We start from the raw sequence: 18,273 nt of genomic DNA on the forward strand, positions 1-18,273 counted from the left end.
GTGTTAGTTTCTGCTTTATAACAAAGTGAATCAGTTATACATATACATATGTTCCCATATCTCTTCCCTCTTGCATCTCCCTCCCTCCCACCCTCCCTATCCCACCCCTCCAGGCAGTCACAAAGCACCGAGCTGATCTCCCTGTGCTATGCGGCTGCTTCCCACTAGCTATCTACCTTACGTTTGGTAGTGTATATATGTCCATGCCTCTCTCTCACCCTGTCACAGCTCACCCTTCCCCCTCCCCATATCCTCAAGTCTGTTCTCCAGTAGGTCTGTGTCTTTATTCCTGTCTTACCCCTAGGTTCTTCATGACATTTTTTTTTCTTAAATCCCATATAGAAGTGTTAGTATACGGTATTTGTCTTTCTCTTTCTGACTTACTTCACTCTGTATGACAGACTCTAGGTCTATCCACCTCATTACAAATAGCTCAATTTCGTTTCTTTTTATGGCTGAGTAATATTCCATTGTATATATGTGCCACTCTTCTTTATCCATTCATCCGATGATGGGCACTTAGGTTGTTTCCATCTCCTGGCTATTGTAAATAGAGCTGCAATGAACATTTTGGTACATGACTCTTTTTGAATTTTGGTTTTCTCAGGGTATATGCCCAGTAGTGGGATTGCTGGGTCATATGGTAGTTCTATTTGTAGTTTTTTAAGGAACCTCCATACTGTTCTCCATAGTGGCTGAACCAATTCACATTCCCACCAGCAGTGCAAGAGTGTTCCCTTTTCACCACATCCTTTCCAGCATTTATTGTTTCTAGATTTTTTGATGATGGCCATTCTGGCTGATGTGAGATGATATCTCGTTGAGAGCTACATTTTAAAGTGAGGCAAGTGTGACAACAGGATAATTATTCTGGAAGTATCTATGTCCAAAGGAGATGCAGTTCACAAAAACAGCACAGAAACTCTGGTTAAATATCAGCTACAGAGTAACATACAGCCTTCGGTTTGGCCTTCAAAGGCCTCACTGTAACCTGTCTCTCTGGCCTCATTTCCCTCATCTCATACAGCCACCTCCCACCCATTCTCCTCTATCACTGATCCCCTTCCCCTTTAGCTGGCATCAAGATATCAGCCTGCTTCAATTCCTAGTATCTGCCCATTCTCCCCAGTGTGGTCTTTTCCCTCTGAGCAGCCTTTGGTTAAACTTAAAAGTAACATTTGTCCCCCATCCAAAGAAGAAATATGCTCACCGAGAAAAAAATACACAAAAAGGGGGGGTACACAGAAGAAAACTGAAGCCACCCATTACACCACTACTCAGTATGAATCACTGCTAGCATTTTGGTACAATTTCAGCCAGGTATAAATGCAAATATGTGTATATATATGCAAAAATCATTTCTTCGTGTAAATGTACGTTACTATTTAAATAAATTCAGATGCTACATATAGCTTTGCATCCAGAAACTGATATATTTCTCCATATAATTAAATATAATTTTATTTGCTGTTAGAAGAGTCAAATGATAAATGTACCCTTCTTTATTTAACTATTCTTTTTTTTTATTGAAGTGTAGTTGATTTACAATGTTGTGTTAGTTTCTGGTATACAGCAAAGTGTCTGTGTGTGTGTGTGTGTGTGTATATATATATATATATATATATATTCTCTTTTTCATATTCTTTTCCATTATGGTTATTTTAGGATATTGAATATAGTTCCCTGTGCTACACAGTAGGACCTTGTCGATTATCTATTTTATTAACTATTCTACTACTGATATTCAGCTTAGTTCAATTTTTTCACTATTGCATATATCTGTGTGTGCCTCTTTGATTAAATCTTTAGCATAAAAGCTTAGCAGCTGGATCACTGGGATAAAAAATACAGTATTCTTAAGTGTTTTTATACATTATGAGAACTTGTTGTTCACACAGATTAGGCCTACCTTTGGTAATTCTCAATTTTAGTTGATTCTTTGCTTATGGACCAAGTATGCTAATTATGCTTTGTACTCACATTTGTATGTCTACGGCCTCTCACCTCTGTGAGACAGCTAGCTCCTTGAAAGCAAGGTCAGTGAGCCCTAATTTTCCCCGGGCCCCACATGACACACACTCTTCAGAACCATCCGGCAATGAGGACAACTCACCTGAGGATGAGAACACAGGCTGCGACCAGAGAGTAGGCCAGAAGGGTGCCAATGGACATCATGTCCACGAGGGCCTTCAGGTCAAAAAGAAATGCCATCACAGCTATTGGGAAAAGAAAGAACAGGGAGGAAAACAGCCTGTGAGAAAACTCCACACAGTTGATAACTTTCAAGTCAGGGATAAGTGATGGGCACTTTTTTGTTTTAGTGCCAATGGTAAGTCAAAGTGTAGAAAGCGTATTTCTCACAGTTAATGAGATGTTCTTGAGGTCATACAAACTGATAATAGAACTTCAAAAACCCTCGGCTGTCTATCTAACAAAACACATCTACTTTGATTACTTAAAAAATATTGGCCTGACAAAGAGTGAAAATATTATATGACAGGATACTCTCCTTTGATGTTTCAGAAGGAAAACACTGCTAGGAAATACTGGCCGGCTCCTTTTTAAAAAAACATAAAAGAATTCGAACAGAAGAGCTTTCATTATAGATGTTATATAATCATTTTAATTCCCATCTGCATTCTGAGTTATATCTTCTACAGAATAAAATAATGTCCAATTAAATTATGTTTCTGATAGTAGCTAAATTCTACTCTGATTAAAACCACACAATCTGACTAAATTTGAGCGATCTGTGACCCATCCCCAGGCCCCAATAATGTTAAGAGGCAAAGTATAATTTATACAGTTGAATAGTCAACTTGCACTTAGCAACGTTTTTTCTCCATTGAAACATCAAAATAGTGATGATATTAACTTGAATTTACCAAATAGTTGTCCCTATCATAATAAGTAGAAAATACCACATTCCACTCATGGGGTGTTCCAGACACCTCGGCAAGCTTTCTATCTCTATGATCTGCATTTATCTTCAATTCAATAATCCTGTGAGACAGGGGAAATTATTTAGATTCAGCTTTATAGCGCAGTATTTGACTGTTTTTAAACAAAACCCCAGCAATTTCACATGGTTTAACTAACAGGATTATTATCCTCTTTTTTACAGACAGGCTGACTTAACAAGGTTACAACTAGTAGGTAGAAGCGGGGTTCCAGCTAAACCAACATGCCCGTGCCCCTTCTATAATAGCACATTGTTTCTTTAAATATACCCCATGCCTTACTTTGAAAAATCTCCATTGCTAGTATAGTTATACATCAGATTAAAATTTTAATATGTTTTGTAAGAACCACAGATAACCAAAACAAGGTAGCCAAAACAGAAGAAAATGATTAATTATCCATACAAGCTCTCTGATTTAAGTTAAAAACAAGCAAAGCAAGATGTGGGACTACAGAATAACAAAATATAATATTTTAGAGCATTAAAAATGCTACAATTATCTTCTTTTAATTATTAATTTCAATATCTTATTATGCTGGCAAATTAAATTCTTCCTGAAGGAAGAAGAGTACATTTAAAAAAATTCTGAATACATAGTAGAGAATTAATGGGCAAGATTTTACTGGAAAAAAAAAGCTTTTATGGAGTAAATAAAATATGTTGTTCTTTGTCAAGATTTATGAACTATCTTTAATATCATAATGCACTGTTTAATCGTAAAGTGGGCCTTAAATCATCTAGTGCAACCTTCATTTTATGGGGGCAGAAATCTAAGCACTGAGAAAATAAGTGATTTGACCTCCCAACATACATCTAATAAAGTGCCAAATTTATTACAAAACATTATAAAGTGCAGTTGTTTAGGCAAATACTTTCTGACTCTGAAAGAATCCCATTTCATACATAATTAAGCATTAGTGTTCTCTAATCTAATTTCCCCAAAATTCAGAGCCTCAACAAAATTATCATTTTTTGGTTTGAATTTCTACTACCAAGAGTGTTTATTGTTTTATCTATAAAGCTGGCTAAAGTCTTTCTCTTCCTCCATATAACAGGGGCTTTAGGCCATTCTCTTGATCTGTGAACTCTCTTTGAAAATTTCCACATGGAATAAGAATCTGGACAACTAGGGTGCCTGCTGGATGCTGGTGGGCGACCTTGACGCCCAAGGAGATGGATGGAATCCCCACGTGAACCGGTAGGACGCAGGGGGACTGAGGGGGGAAGAGAAGTGGAGGCCGGACAGGACCAGTGCCCTGGAGGGGTGGCTGGAAGGGGGCGGGGTTCCCACACCTGGAGGGACCCTCAGGGACTCGGATCAAGGGGGAATGTGCTAAGCATTTCCCCTGCCCAATTGGCCCGGCTCTCAGGCAGGTCCTACACCCTCACAGGGCCCCTCCAGGCCGTGTTGCTCCTGGGGGCTAGGAGGGAGGTTGGGGGAGAACAGGAGAGGCAGGCGGGAGGGGCCCTCCAGGACCAGAGGAGCAGGAGAGGAGCAGAGGGTGTTTGCCCCTCCGACTCAGACCAAGAAGCCTGCTGTGCTCTCAGGCCGGGTCCCCCACCCTCTGAGACCAGAGGCACAGCCAGGACCTCTTCTGTTGCGCCTAAGCCCCACCCCCCCCCAAGGGCCTTTTCCAGCTCTGTGGGTCCTAAGCATAGGCCCCACCCACTGCCAAAACCCGGCCCCTGCCTAAGTCCTGCCCCCACAGCCAAGGCCTTTTCCACCTTTTTTTTTCTCCTCTTTTTTACTATTGTGGTTCTGTTTTACCTTCCAAAAGTTGTTTCACCTATATTTTTATTTTTATATTCTTTCTAACATATCTGTTAGTTTCCTAGTCTAATTTTATTTTTTACTCTTTGTTATTGTTCTCCTTTTTCTTTTATTGCCACCCCATGCAGCTTGTGGGATCTTGGTTCATGAGCGGGGGTTGGGCTGAAGCTCCTGTGGTGGGAGCTCCAAGTCTGAACCACTGAACTAACAGAGAACCTCAGACCCCAGGGAATATTCATTAGAGTGAGGTCTCCTGGAGGTCCTCATCTCAGCACCAAGACCCAGCTCTACCCAACAGCCTACAAACGCCAGTGTTGGAAGCCTCAGGCCAAACAACCAGTAAGACAAGAACACAATCCCACCCATCAAAAAAAAAAAAAAAAAAAAAATGAGACAGCAAAAAAATATGTCACAGATGAAGGAGCAAGGTAAAAACCTACAGGACCAAATAAATGAAGAGGAAATAGGCAATCTACTTGAAAAAGAATTCAGAGTAATGAGAGTAAAGATGATCCAGAATCTCGGAAATAGAATGGAGGCACAGATTGAGAAAATACAAGAAAGGTTTAACAAAGATCTAGAAAAACTAAAGAACAAACAAACAGCAATGAACAATGCAATAACTGAAATGAAAAATACACTGAAGGAATCAATAACAGAATAACTGAGGCAGAAGAATGAATAAGTGAGCTTGAAGACAGAATGGTAGAAATAACTGTTGAGGAGCAGAAAAAAGAATGAAAAGAATTGAAGACAATCTCAGAGACTTCTGGGACAACACTAAACGCATGAATGTTCAAATTATAGGGGTCCCAGAAGAAGAGGAAAAAAAGGGTCTGAGAAAGTATTTGAAGAGATTACAGTGGAAAACTTCCCTAACGTAGGAAAGGAAATAGTCACCCAAGCCCAGGAAGCACAGAGAGTCCCATACAGGATAAACCCTAGGAGAAACACACCAAGACACATATTAATCAAACTGACAAAAATTAAATTCAAAGAGAAAATATTAAAATCAGCAAGGGAAAAGCAAAAAATAACATAAAAAGGAATCCCCATAAGGTTATCAGCTGATTTTTCAGCAGAAACCCTGCAGGCCAGAAGGGAGTGGCAGGATATACTTAAAGTGATGAAACAGAAAAATCTACAACCAAGATTACTCTACCCAGCAATCATTCAGATTGAATGGAGAAATCAAAAGCTTTTCAGACAAGCAAAAGCTAAGAGAATTCAGCACCACCAAACCAGCTTTACAACAAATGCTAAAGAAACTTCTCTAGGCGGGAAAAACAAGAGAAGAAAAAGACCCACAAAAACAAACCCAAAACAATTAAGAAAATGTAATAGGAACATACATATCGGTAATAACCTCGAATGTAAATGGATTAAATGCCCTAACCAAAAGACACAGACTGGCTGAATGGATACAAAAACAAGACCCATATATATGCTGTCTACAAGAGACCCATTTCAGACCTAGGGACACACATAGACTGAAAGTGAAGGGATGGAAAAAGATATTCCATGCAAATGGAAATCAAATGAAAGCGGGAGTAGCAATACTCATAGCAGATAAAATAGACTTTAAAATAAAGACTGTTATAAGAGATAAGGAAGGACACTGCACAATGATCAAGGGATCAATCCAAGAAGAAGATATAACAATTATAAATGTTTATGCACCCAGCATAGGACCACCTCAATACATAAGGCAAATGCTAACAACCATGAAAGAGGAAATCGACAGTAACACAATAATAGTAGGGGACTTTAACACCTCCCACTTACACCAATGGACAGATCATCCAAACAGAAAATAACTAAGGAAACACAAGCTTTAAATGACACAACAGAGTGGATAGATTGAATTGATATTTATAGAACATTCCACCCAAAAGTGGCAGAATACATTTTCTTCTCAAGTGTACATGGAATATTCTCCAGGATAGATCATATCTTGGGTAACAAATCAAGCCTTGGAAAATTTAAGAAAACTGAAATCATATCAAGCATCTTTTCTGACCATAATACTATGAGATTGGAAATCAATTACAGGAAAAAAACTGTAAAATACATGGAGGCTAAACAGTGCACTACTAAATAACCAAGAGAGCACTGAAGGAATCAAAGAAATAAAAAAATACATAGAAACAAATGACAACAAAAACACAATGACTCAAAACCTATGCAACACAGCAAACGCAGTTCTGAGAGGAAGTTTATAGCAGTTCAATCTCACCTCAAGAAACAAGGAAAATGTCAAATAAACAATCTAACCCTACACCTAAAGCGACTAGAGAAAGAAGAACAAAGAAAACGCAAAGTCAGTAGAAGGAAAGAAATCATAAAGATCAGAGCAGAAATAAATGGAATAGAAATGAAGGAAACAATAACAAAGATCAATAAACCTGAAAGTTGGTTCTTTGAGAAGATAAACAAAATTGATAAACCCTTAGTAGAGCTATCAAGAGAAAAAGGGAGAAGACACAATTCAATAAAATTAGAAATGGAAAAGGAGAAATCACAACTGACACCACAGAAATACAAAGGACTATAAGAGACTACTACAAACAACTATATGCCAATAAAATGGGCAATCACGAAGAAATGGACAAATTCTTGGAAAGGTACTGAACCAGGAAGACTGAACCAGGAAGAATTAGAAACTATAAACAGACCTATCACAAGTAATGAAATTGAAACTGTAATTAGAAATCTTCCAACAAACAAAAGTCCAGGACCAGATGGCTTCACGGGTGAATTCTATCAAACATTTAGAGAAGAGCTAACACCGATCCTTCTCAAACTCTTCCAAAAAATTGCAGAGGGAGGAACACTCCTAAATTCTTTCTATGAAGCCACCATAACCGTGATACCAAAACCAGAAAAAGATATCACAAAAAAAGAAAATTATAGAGCAATATCACTGATGAACATAGATGCAAAAATCTGGAACAAAATACTAGCAAACAGAATCCAACAACATATTAAAAGGATCATACACCATGATCAAGTGGGATTTACCCCAGAAATGCAAGGATTCTTCAATAAACACAAATCAATCAATGGGATAGACCACATTAACAAATTAAGGAACAAAAACCATATGATCATTTCAATAGATGCAGAAAAAGCTTTTGACAAAATTCAACACCCATTTATGATAAAAACTCTCCAGAAAATGGGCATAGAGGGAACCTACCTCAACATAATAAAGTCCATATAGGACAAACACACAGCAAACATCACACTCAATGGTGAAAAACTGAAAACATTTCCACTAAGATCAGGAACAAGACAAGGATGTCCATTCTTGCCACTCTTAGTCAACACAGTTTTGGAAGTCCTAGCCACAGCAATCAGAGAAGAAAAAGAAATAAAAGGAATACAAATTGGAAAAGAAGAAGCAAAACTGTCACTGTTTGCAGGTGACATGATACTATACATAGAGAATCCTAAAGATGCCACCAGAAAACTACTAGAGCTAATCAATGAATTTCATAAAGTTGCAGGATACGAAATTAATGCACAGAAATCTCTTGCATTCCTATACACTAATGGTGAAAAATCTGAAAGAGAAATTAAGGAAACACTCCCATTTACCATTGCAACAAAAAGAATAAAATACCTAGGAATAAACCTACCCAGGGAGACAAAAGACATGTATGCAGAAAACTATAAGACACTGATGAAAGAAATTAAAGATGATACAAACAGATGGAGAGATATAACATGTTCTTGGATTGGAAGAATCAATATTGTGAAAATGACTATACTACCCAAAGCAACCTACAGATTCAATGCAATCCCTATCAAACTACCAATGGCATTCTTTGCAGAATTAGAACAAAAAATTTTACAATTTGTACGGAAACACAAAAGACCCCAAATAGCTAAAGCAATCTTGGGAAAGAAAACTGAGCTGGAGGAATCAGGCTCCCTGACTTAAAACTATAATACAAAGCTACAGTAATCAAGACTGTATATGGTACAGGCACAAAAACAGAAATATAGATCAGGATAGAAAGCCCAGAGGTAAACCCATGCAAATATGGTCGCCTAATTTACAACAAAGGAGACAAGACCATACAATGGAGGGAAGGCAGCCTCTTCAATAAGTGATGCTTGGCAAACTGGACAGCCACATGTAAAAGAATGAAATTAGAATGCTCCCTAACACCATACACAAAAATAAACTGAAAATGGATTAAAGACTTAAGTGTAAGACCAGACACTATAAAACTCTTAGAGGAAAACATAGGAAAAACACTCTTTGACATAAACCACAGCAAGATCTTTTTTTGACCCACCTCCTAGAATAATGGAAATAAAAACAAAAATAAACAAATGGGACCTAATGAAACTTAAAAGCTTTTGCACAGCAAAGGAAATGATAAACAAGACAAAAGGACAACCCTTAGAATGGGAGAAAATATTTGCAAATGAAACAACAGAAAAAGGATTAATCTCCAAAATATACAAACAGTTCATGGAGTTCAATATCAAAAAAAAGCCAACCCAATCATAAAATGGGAAGAAGACCTAAATAGACATTTCATCAAAGAAGACATACAGATGGCCAAGAGGAATGTGAAAAGATGCTCAACATCGCTAATTATTCGAGAAATATCAAAACTACAATGAGGTATCACCTCACACCAGTCAGAATGGCCATTATCAAAAAATCTAGAAACAATAAATGCTGGAAAGGATGTGGTGAAAAGGGAACCCTCCTGCACTGTTGGTGGGAATGTAAATTGATAAAATCACTATGGAGAACAGTATGGAAGTTCCTTAAAAAACTAAAAGTAGAACTACCACATGACCCAGCAATCCCACTACTGGGCATATACCCTGAGAAAACCATAATTCAAAAAGAGTCATGTACCAAAATGTTCATCGCAGCACTATTTACAATAACCAGGACATGGAAGCAACCTAAATGTCCATCAACAGATGAATGGATAAAGAAGATGGGGCACATATATACAATGGAATATTACTCAGCTATAAAAATAAACAAAATTGAGTTATTTGTAGTGAGGTGGATGGATCTAGAGTCTGTCATACAGAGTGAAGTAAGTCAGAAAGAGAAAAACATATACCGTATGCTAACGCACGTATATGGAATCTAAAAAAAAATGGTGCTGATGAACCTAGTGGCAGGGCAGGAATAAAGACACAGACATAGAGAATGGACTTGAGGACACAGGGAGCGGGGGAAACTGGGGTGAAGTGAGAGAAGCATCGACATATATACACTACCAAATGTAAAACAGATAGCTAGTGGGAAGCAGTGGCATAGCACAGAGAGATCAGCTCGGTGCTTTGCGAGTACCTAGAGGGGTGGGATAGGGAGGGTGCAAAGGAAGTTCAAGAGGGAGGGGATATGGGGATATATGTATGCATATGGCTGACTCACTCTGTTGTACAACAGAAACTAACACAGCATTGTGAAGTAATTATACTCCAATAAAGACATATTAAAAAAATTAAAAAAGAGCTGTGAGAAAAAAAAAAGGATCTGTCCAAAAGCATTTTACGTGGATATTATGACATGCCAAAAGGTAGGCAAATGGAGTTCGTGTTTTTTTTTTTTTTAACATGACTTAATATCATAACTGTTGAAAGGGAAAATAGATTCCTAATGGGGTTTATGACCGTATAGGTATTAGTAACTCTTAGAGAACCATGATGGCCCAGGAAGTGGGGTTAGCCACCATACTGAGGGCAGTGATAACAATGACCAAGTATAAATTATCTTTGACATTTCTTATATTTAATTAAGAATGGGTAAACTTTAGCTTTTCAAAAATCCCATGGTCGTTTAGCAATATTCAACTTAAATCCTGGACGAAAAAGAAAATATTGAATCATTATTTTTAATTAACAATTCAAGTATTAAGTAATCATTCTTTAATTAACATTTCGTGTGTCAATAAATAATTTTATGTGGTCATTCATCGATCTGAAAAGCATTTGATAGCTGATATCACAAACCTTTGCGCATTTGTTAGAAGCCCCAAAGGTTAAGATAACGAAATAGGACCAAATCCCAAAGGGTCAGTTATGAATTTCGGTAGAGCACCACCACCACAATTTGCAGATGTGATTCCAATGTTTATACCCTAATTTATCAGTGATTTTGTTCTTAACTTACATGCACAGCAAGCAGACCCTCTTTATAAGTCCATGCATGCGCATAAAATGCTCAAGTCCAATGTTGAAGAATCCTATGTTTGTAAAGCTTACCAGAGATGACCCCTGCAGTCAATGTGGCAGCTACTGGTGACTGCCTCTTACTCACTCTGGCAAGAAATCTAAACAGTAAACCATCCCGGGCCATGGCAAACAGAATTCGGGGCAAAGGAAACATGGAACCCAGAAGACTAGAACAGAAAAATTCATAATCCACATGTGAGTTATTACAAGTATTATTCTAGATGAGTATATACTGGTAAAGACTGGACACACTAAAGTGCAGAACCTACAGCAAAAAAAGAAATTCAAAATCGGAAATATTCACAAAGAAGTTATTAATCTTTATATACATAAAAACAGAAAACGACCTAATTTTTTTTCCAGAATCCTCGATGAAAAAAGATCCCCCTTTACTTAATAAAAGTCAACTCTCTCACCTGCCACCGCACCCGATGATAAAGTAGCAATTATTGGTGTCTTCGTTTTGGAATTGATTTGAGCTAGACATTTGAAAAGCAACCCATCCTCCGCCATAGCATAGATTACACGAGGCATTGGGAAAATGGATCCAAGAAGACTGAATAAAAAGCAAACACATGCAGTATGGCAAACACATTCATGCAAGATTACATCCCAGAACTGAAATTAAGTAATCGCATAAAACTCAGCATCACAGCTGTGATTATGAAGTCTTGTTATTTTAAAATGTATTATGATTGGGCATTTAAAAATAGATACCAATTAACCATTGTGCTACTTATTATTCTCTTACAGATATTTGCCCAGCACAATTATCAGACTAAAAACAATACTGCAAATAATTTGTGGAGGCCCATGATTACTACTAGATTAAAACTAAGGAATTAAGACCAAAAAAAAAACCAATTATATCATTAAGACATTTTTAACTTAGAAAATAAAATTTATAAATTGATATGTAATTACAGAAAAGATTAAGTAATTTGATTTTATAGTATAGTCACTTCATTTATTCAATAACTACACATTTTTCATATTTATTTTACCATTATTTTTCCTCATATAGTGTGATCTTTGATCAAATTAATAATTCTTAGCATCATAAGATAATCAAGACAGAAAAAGACACACAAAAAATCAACTCACTGTATATTTAGTACATAAAAACAGCCGCAATTAAACGTTAGTAACAGTGCAGTTTAAGAAAATGATTTTTTGCTTTAGATGTTTTGAATTACTTGTGTGTTTACTGGCTGCATCATTCCATACATGAATTAGTTGTAAAAAATAACCACTGAAAGAGAAAGTAAGTAAAATATATTTTTTAAATCCGTCTTCTTTATCTTTTAATAAAGCTGGGTTGAGTTGGCCACAAATAAATCTTTGTCCATCTCTCTTCTAAGACCATGGTGGCAAGGTATCACCACAGTTCAGATTTCTGAAACTGTTTGAAACTATTTAGAATAAACCTCAACACTGGCAGATGGCTAAGAAACCAACAGGGGTAATTTCTAATTGCTGCTTAATATTATCTTGAATACAAAATAAAAGAGAGTTTGAGGGGAAAAAAAGCTAGGCTGATGAATTATACAAAAAAAATTCTTTTTCCAATTTCTGACTTTTAGAAAATTAGTAATCAAGCAGAGATTAATTTTTCTCTTCGTAAGAATGCTCTAAGTATAGCACACTATAAAACTCAAATGAAATATCTTATGATCGTATGTTAAATTAAAATATGAGTAGCTCAGGAAACTTGAGAAACGAATCATAAAGTATTAAAATAAGCAGCTACTGAAAAAAAATAAATAAAATAAGCAGCTACTGAACATCTGAATACTTGAGATTCAACTATTCTTTTCGCATAGATTTATACAAATTTCCACCATTAACTTGAGAACAGTAATTTCCATTTCTACACCAAATTCACTCTGATCAGTGCTGACAGGAAAAAGTCTCAGTGCTTCATAATAAAAAGCACATTATACTTAACAATGCCACAGCATATAGTTTCCACTCATTACAGACTTGATATTATTTTAAAAGACAGCAGAAAATGTCAAGTCTGCACATAAGGTCTCAAATGTCTGTAGCACTACAAGTAACACCAAAGCCAGCAGGGGAACATACTAGTATAAGCATTGTAAAGTTTTACAGTACATATATATATGTATGAATATGTATGAAATATATAAGTGTGTATTAATGCCATATATATCCACAGAAGCTTGGATCATCATTATCTTGAAAAACTGAGTTTTAACTGACGAGGGAAACGTTTTTATCACTTAAGATTTTGATATGGCAATTTGGGCGAACTATTCAGAGAATACAGTTGTATAATGTGTTCCTCCTATTAGGATTATTTTTAAAACATACAAAAGCAATTCTTTAGGCACTGACTACCTTTGCAGTAGCCCAGACAGCCCTGCCCCAAAGGCAATGCAATGTACCTTGTTGACAAAGCACAGAGGGAGCCTGCTGCAACGACATACTTGGCTGGACCCCATCCAACATACTCAAACGCTACAGGAAGGGGGCTTTTCTCATCGAGGAGGTAGTATGGCATCATCAGTGTTAAAGCTGCTGAGACCCCAAAATAGGCCATAAAGCAAACGAGCAGAGAAGTCACAATTCCAATAGGAATAGCTTTCTGAGGATTCCGGACTTCCTCACCTAAGGAAACATAAACGAAAGATTTGCATATTTAATAAAACATGAATTCTTCTCCTTCATAGTAACTCTACTCCGCTCTGTCCCTTCTGTTTTCTCAGCTTGCTCCATCTATGCTACATGACGTTTCTTCTCTTCTTGAGGGTCCTGTGCTGTCACATAAAGATCAAAGCCCGGGCTTCCCTGGTGGCGCAGTGGTTGAGAGTCCGCCTGCCGATGCAGGGGACGCGGGTTCGTGCCCCAGTCCGGGAGGATCCCACATGCCGCGGAGCGGCTGGGCCCGTGAGCCATGGCCGCTGAGCCTGCGCGTCCGGAGCCTGTGCTCCGCAACGGGAGAGGCCACAACAGTGAGAGGCCCGCGTACCGGAAAAAAAAAAAAAGAAAAAATAAAATAAAATAAAATAAAAAAGATCAAAGCCCAGAGGCAAGAAGAGAAAGCAAGAAATCCTGCAAGTCAGTTTCCTATTTCCAGAAAGAAAAAATATGTTATCCCAGCACTATTAAATGTTTAGGGATAGAACAGAAGTCTTAATCCATTTGGAAAATGATTCCTCCACAGAGATTACACATCATGGCATTCTGCAGGCCCTTAATTATGAAGGCTTCCATATATATGAAGACAAACTTCTCCTCAGTGCATTGATTTATATTAAATTTTAGTTTTAATAAAAAACAGCACTTTTTCAATCTTTCTAATACAATTTGGCAGTTGAAACACCCAAAATATGGTCAATTATAAGGCCATGCAATAAGGTGAACCCAGAGGAAGCATTTAGAGACTAACTAATTGTAGCATGATTACTTTGTTGTACAGGATAAAGAGAAAAGAATTACCACAACGTATTTTGTCCTGTTAAAGAAGAAACAATTTAAGAGCATGATCATCGTTGTTACTCACTGTGATAGCACTTTCAGACCAAAGCACTTTCAGACCAAAGCACTTTCAGACCAAAGGTTAAGGGTAGTAATTATGACCAACACTTACAAAGTAGCTGACAACTTGCAAAGTATTTTTCCTAATCTTAGGTGCCCTTCATAACATCTCAGAGGTAGGTATTGCTCTCCTGATTTTACCAATATGGAAACCAAAGCTCAGAGAGTTTCACTAAGTTTCTTTTTCTACAGCAGGTGTTACTTCTGGGTCTGGAACCAGCCCTTATTATCCCAAATTCCACTCTCTTCCCTTGAACCTCTGTTGTCACCTATGGGTACTCATGTGGTTCAAAGAACAATTTTTCCTTCGACATAGAGCTAAGAGTTTGCTCTTACCAGTTGTTGCAATGCAGTCAAATCCCACAAAGGCATAAAAGCAGGTTGCAGCCCCAGCCAAAGTTCCTGCAAAGCCATAAGGCATAAAGCCACCAGCCCCATAGATACTTGTTCCATTTTCAGAAGGTGGCTCCCTAAGGAAGAGAGAAGCACATTGGAAAGTCATTTTCCTAGAAAACTGCTTCTTCAAGCAATTTGTCTCAAACTACAGCCTCGGAAGGTTATTGTGTTCATCAGCCCTTGGAAGCTGATGTGTACAAAACTGAAGGTAAACTCTGATTTTTTTCACCCTATCCTAGAGGATGGGGTGGTGTTCTCAATAACGGCACCCCTCTCCGGTTACCAGCACTCAACTAGAGGCTGATCTTTAGCATAAGCAGAAGACTCAGTTCCACTCTGGCCGGAACTCATAGCCAGGCGGGATTTTGAGAACAGAGACCCCATATATGGGCCATGATCTGAAATAAAGACAAGAAACTTTCTCTTCTTGTGGACAGTGGGGCAGACTGTACATCTGAAAAATTTACTAAGAGGACTTTTGACAAGGTGAAATAAAATTCTCTAATCTTGATTAATAATACTGAAGTTGAATATTCTATTACATGTGAAAAATTATATAAAACCAGAGGATACTAAATTTTTGCCTCATCAGAATGGCTACAAACAACATATGTAAAGAAAAACATGTACATGACTTCATGTGATAGAAATTTTTGTAATCTTATTTACACATAGTAATATTATGCTTAAATAAATCTTAGGATGAAACCTTTCATATATAATTAATTTAATATTTAAGATTATCAGGTTTAAAGTGAAATACATAGACAATTCTGCTTATGCAATCAATAACATTCTCAAAAAAACCAGCAGGCGTGAAAATTACTACAAGGTTGAAAGGATGCAATGGAACCAAAGGGTGTCCCCAAAGGAAAAACTAAAGGATGCATGACTCAAAAATGCTCTTTGTTATTTTGAGGTGACAAATCTTTGGAGGGAAAAAACCATCCTTCCAATGGTTAGGACCTGTCCTTGCTCTTCCTTAAAACTGGAACCAGGCTTGAGATTAAGAACCAGCAACTGCATGGCTTTAAGCAGCTGCTCCGTAGTGAGCACACCTATGCATTCAGGAAGAACAGTCTTGAAACAGAACAGACCTTCAGGAAGTTCTCTGAAGCAAAAAGTCTGAGAACAGTTTTTCTAGAGGAAAATGTAACATAAGACAAAAGCAAGCAAATATTTAAAAAAAACCTCAAAATAGGAGAGGAAAAACCCGAATATTTAACCTGGCACTTGCAGATATATTTTTGAGAAACTCTTCACTAATCTTCCAGTTTGCCACGTTTCCTTTCACAAACCCAGCGACCATAACAAAGAGAAGGACCAGGATATTGATGGCTGTGAAGACTTTATTCACCCAAGCAGACTCTTTTACTCCAAAAGATAAAAGACCTATGGAAAAAGAAAGGGTATTTTAGTGTTTACCTAACCTTTAGGAAAAGGCAACAGCATTCTGAGATAGTTACAAGCTTTAGGATATCCTTTCATCAGCATTCATATATTTAACTGACATTTACCCCTTTCTATTGAGAGTTCTTAGTCACCTAACTGTGAATAAAACTAACTTGATTTCAGAATGCAGACTGTGCTCATAGCCAGGAGATCCCAAACTCTCTGATAAATGAATCAATTTAGTAACTGGCTTTTATTATCAATGGGTAGGTAAAGTAACTTAATTTTAATGAAATGCTGTTCTAAAAAGCCATTTCAAGGTTAATGGCTGAAACATTTTTAAAGTAGAAGCTCAATCATATTGTCTGCCTCATATTTACAGAACACATTAAACAAAATAATGATTCAATGGTCATGACAAAAAATATTTTGTTAAATCTATTCACGTTAATAGTTTTATTTTTATATTCTGATTGTAAATGCAATCAATTTCCTATTCAAGTAACCTGAAGATACAGAAAAGAAAAAAAAAGAAAGGAAATAAAGATCAAGTGTAATTTCCTTTCCAGAATTTTGCACACACACACACAAAGACACACAGGCACACATTTACATGTCAACAAACATATAGCCTCATTTTTAACCATCACAGACTCTTCTACTATATGGAGACACTACAATTTACTCCTATATTTACAGACAATCAGGTCACTGTTAGTTTCTTACAACTATAAACAGTACTGACCTAATCATCCTTTTATAAATATCTTTTTACCCTTTCTAATTATTTCTTTACAATAATTTTCTATAAGGTAATACCATATCAACGGTATACACTTTATGTAAGACTTTTGGTTCACACCATCAAAACAGTCTCCAGAAAGTTTGGCCCAATTTAAATTGTCCATTTTTTCCCATTAGGCTATTCTTATTCATATTGATTTATAAGACTTATTTATACAATAATGCTATAAGCTCTCTCACTGTATATGTAAGAGCATGTTTTCCCCAATTTATCATGTACTTTTAATCTTAGTGTTGATTAAACATGTAAGAAAGTTTTAGAATATACATTTTTCCTCTTTAGTTTCTACCTCTAGAAAGATTTTCCCTAATATTAACCCCAAAACATTCACTTTTGTTTCCTTCCAGTACTTTCATGATTATATCTATCATATCTATATCTTTAATACATCTTGTATAAGATATGAATTATGGATCGAAGAAAGTTTACTTTTTACTGTTGGGGAAATAACTGTGATGAAAGGCTTATATCACATACATACTTGCTTCTTCCCCGTTATCTGTACCACCCATGATCAAATAAGCAAAATTATCCAAGTAGAGATGAGAAAAGCTGAATTGCATTCTCCTACCTGTATAATTCCCAGAATTATACAAGAATACAACTATACTAATATAAAGGAAAACTGGTCAGTACAATTACTGACTCTGTGACTATCTGTCAGATTAGGAAACACTATATAACTCTACACCTTGGAAATATACACTATACTACTACACATGTGGGAAAATAACAAAGCCACCGCCAAGTTTTATAAAAGTTTCCCAATACCCCAAGTGCACTCTCCATTCTGAGATCCCCAACTCCCACCAGTAAATTAGCCTTCTCATCTAAATGCTGCATACACTTCCCTTGTATCTTTAATAAAACAACAGCCTCAGTTGACAAGACATTTGGCATTACAATATGAATAAAGATTACAACAGGAGGTTTTGGTCTTTGAAGTTTCTAAGAACAAAGTTGTCATGTAATCTTAGCCTGTCCTGAAAGAAAAGACATGATGGTTGATGAACATGGGACATAAAATACAGGCCAAGGCCTGAATCTTGCCATGGAATTTAATGACTGAAACTGTGTCATAACTACATGCTTCTCATCGTTTAGAGATTAAAGCTGAATATTTAAGGTCACTGAAACCATCCTTAAATAAAATGTGATGTAACTAAT

At 36.8% G+C, this 18,273-nt stretch overlaps 1 protein-coding gene across 5 annotated transcripts in view; it reads right to left on the reverse strand.

Annotated features, from left to right (window-relative positions):
• Positions 1-18,273, reverse strand: part of SLC7A2 (solute carrier family 7 member 2) — a 73,834-nt gene that overhangs the window by 9,898 nt on the left and 45,663 nt on the right. For 4 of the 5 annotated variants that reach the window (XM_082680433.1, XM_082680435.1, XM_082680434.1 and 1 more), the window contains exons 4-8: positions 16,136-16,301; positions 14,850-14,983; positions 13,361-13,583; positions 11,369-11,508; positions 2,114-2,216 (exon numbers count right to left, since the gene is read on the reverse strand). In XM_082680433.1, coding sequence (XP_082536559.1) covers positions 2,114-2,216; positions 11,369-11,508; positions 13,361-13,583; positions 14,850-14,983; positions 16,136-16,301 — 766 coding nt within the window. Of the gene's footprint in view, positions 1-2,113; positions 2,217-10,982; positions 11,120-11,368; positions 11,509-13,360; positions 13,584-14,849; positions 14,984-16,135; positions 16,302-18,273 lie in introns of all 5 variants that reach the window. The other variant, XM_082680436.1, reaches the window with a different exon arrangement.

This window comes from Grampus griseus, assembly GCF_964374135.1.
Source record: "Grampus griseus genome assembly, chromosome: 21".
In the NCBI taxonomy this organism is placed as follows: Eukaryota; Metazoa; Chordata; class Mammalia; order Artiodactyla; family Delphinidae; genus Grampus; species Grampus griseus.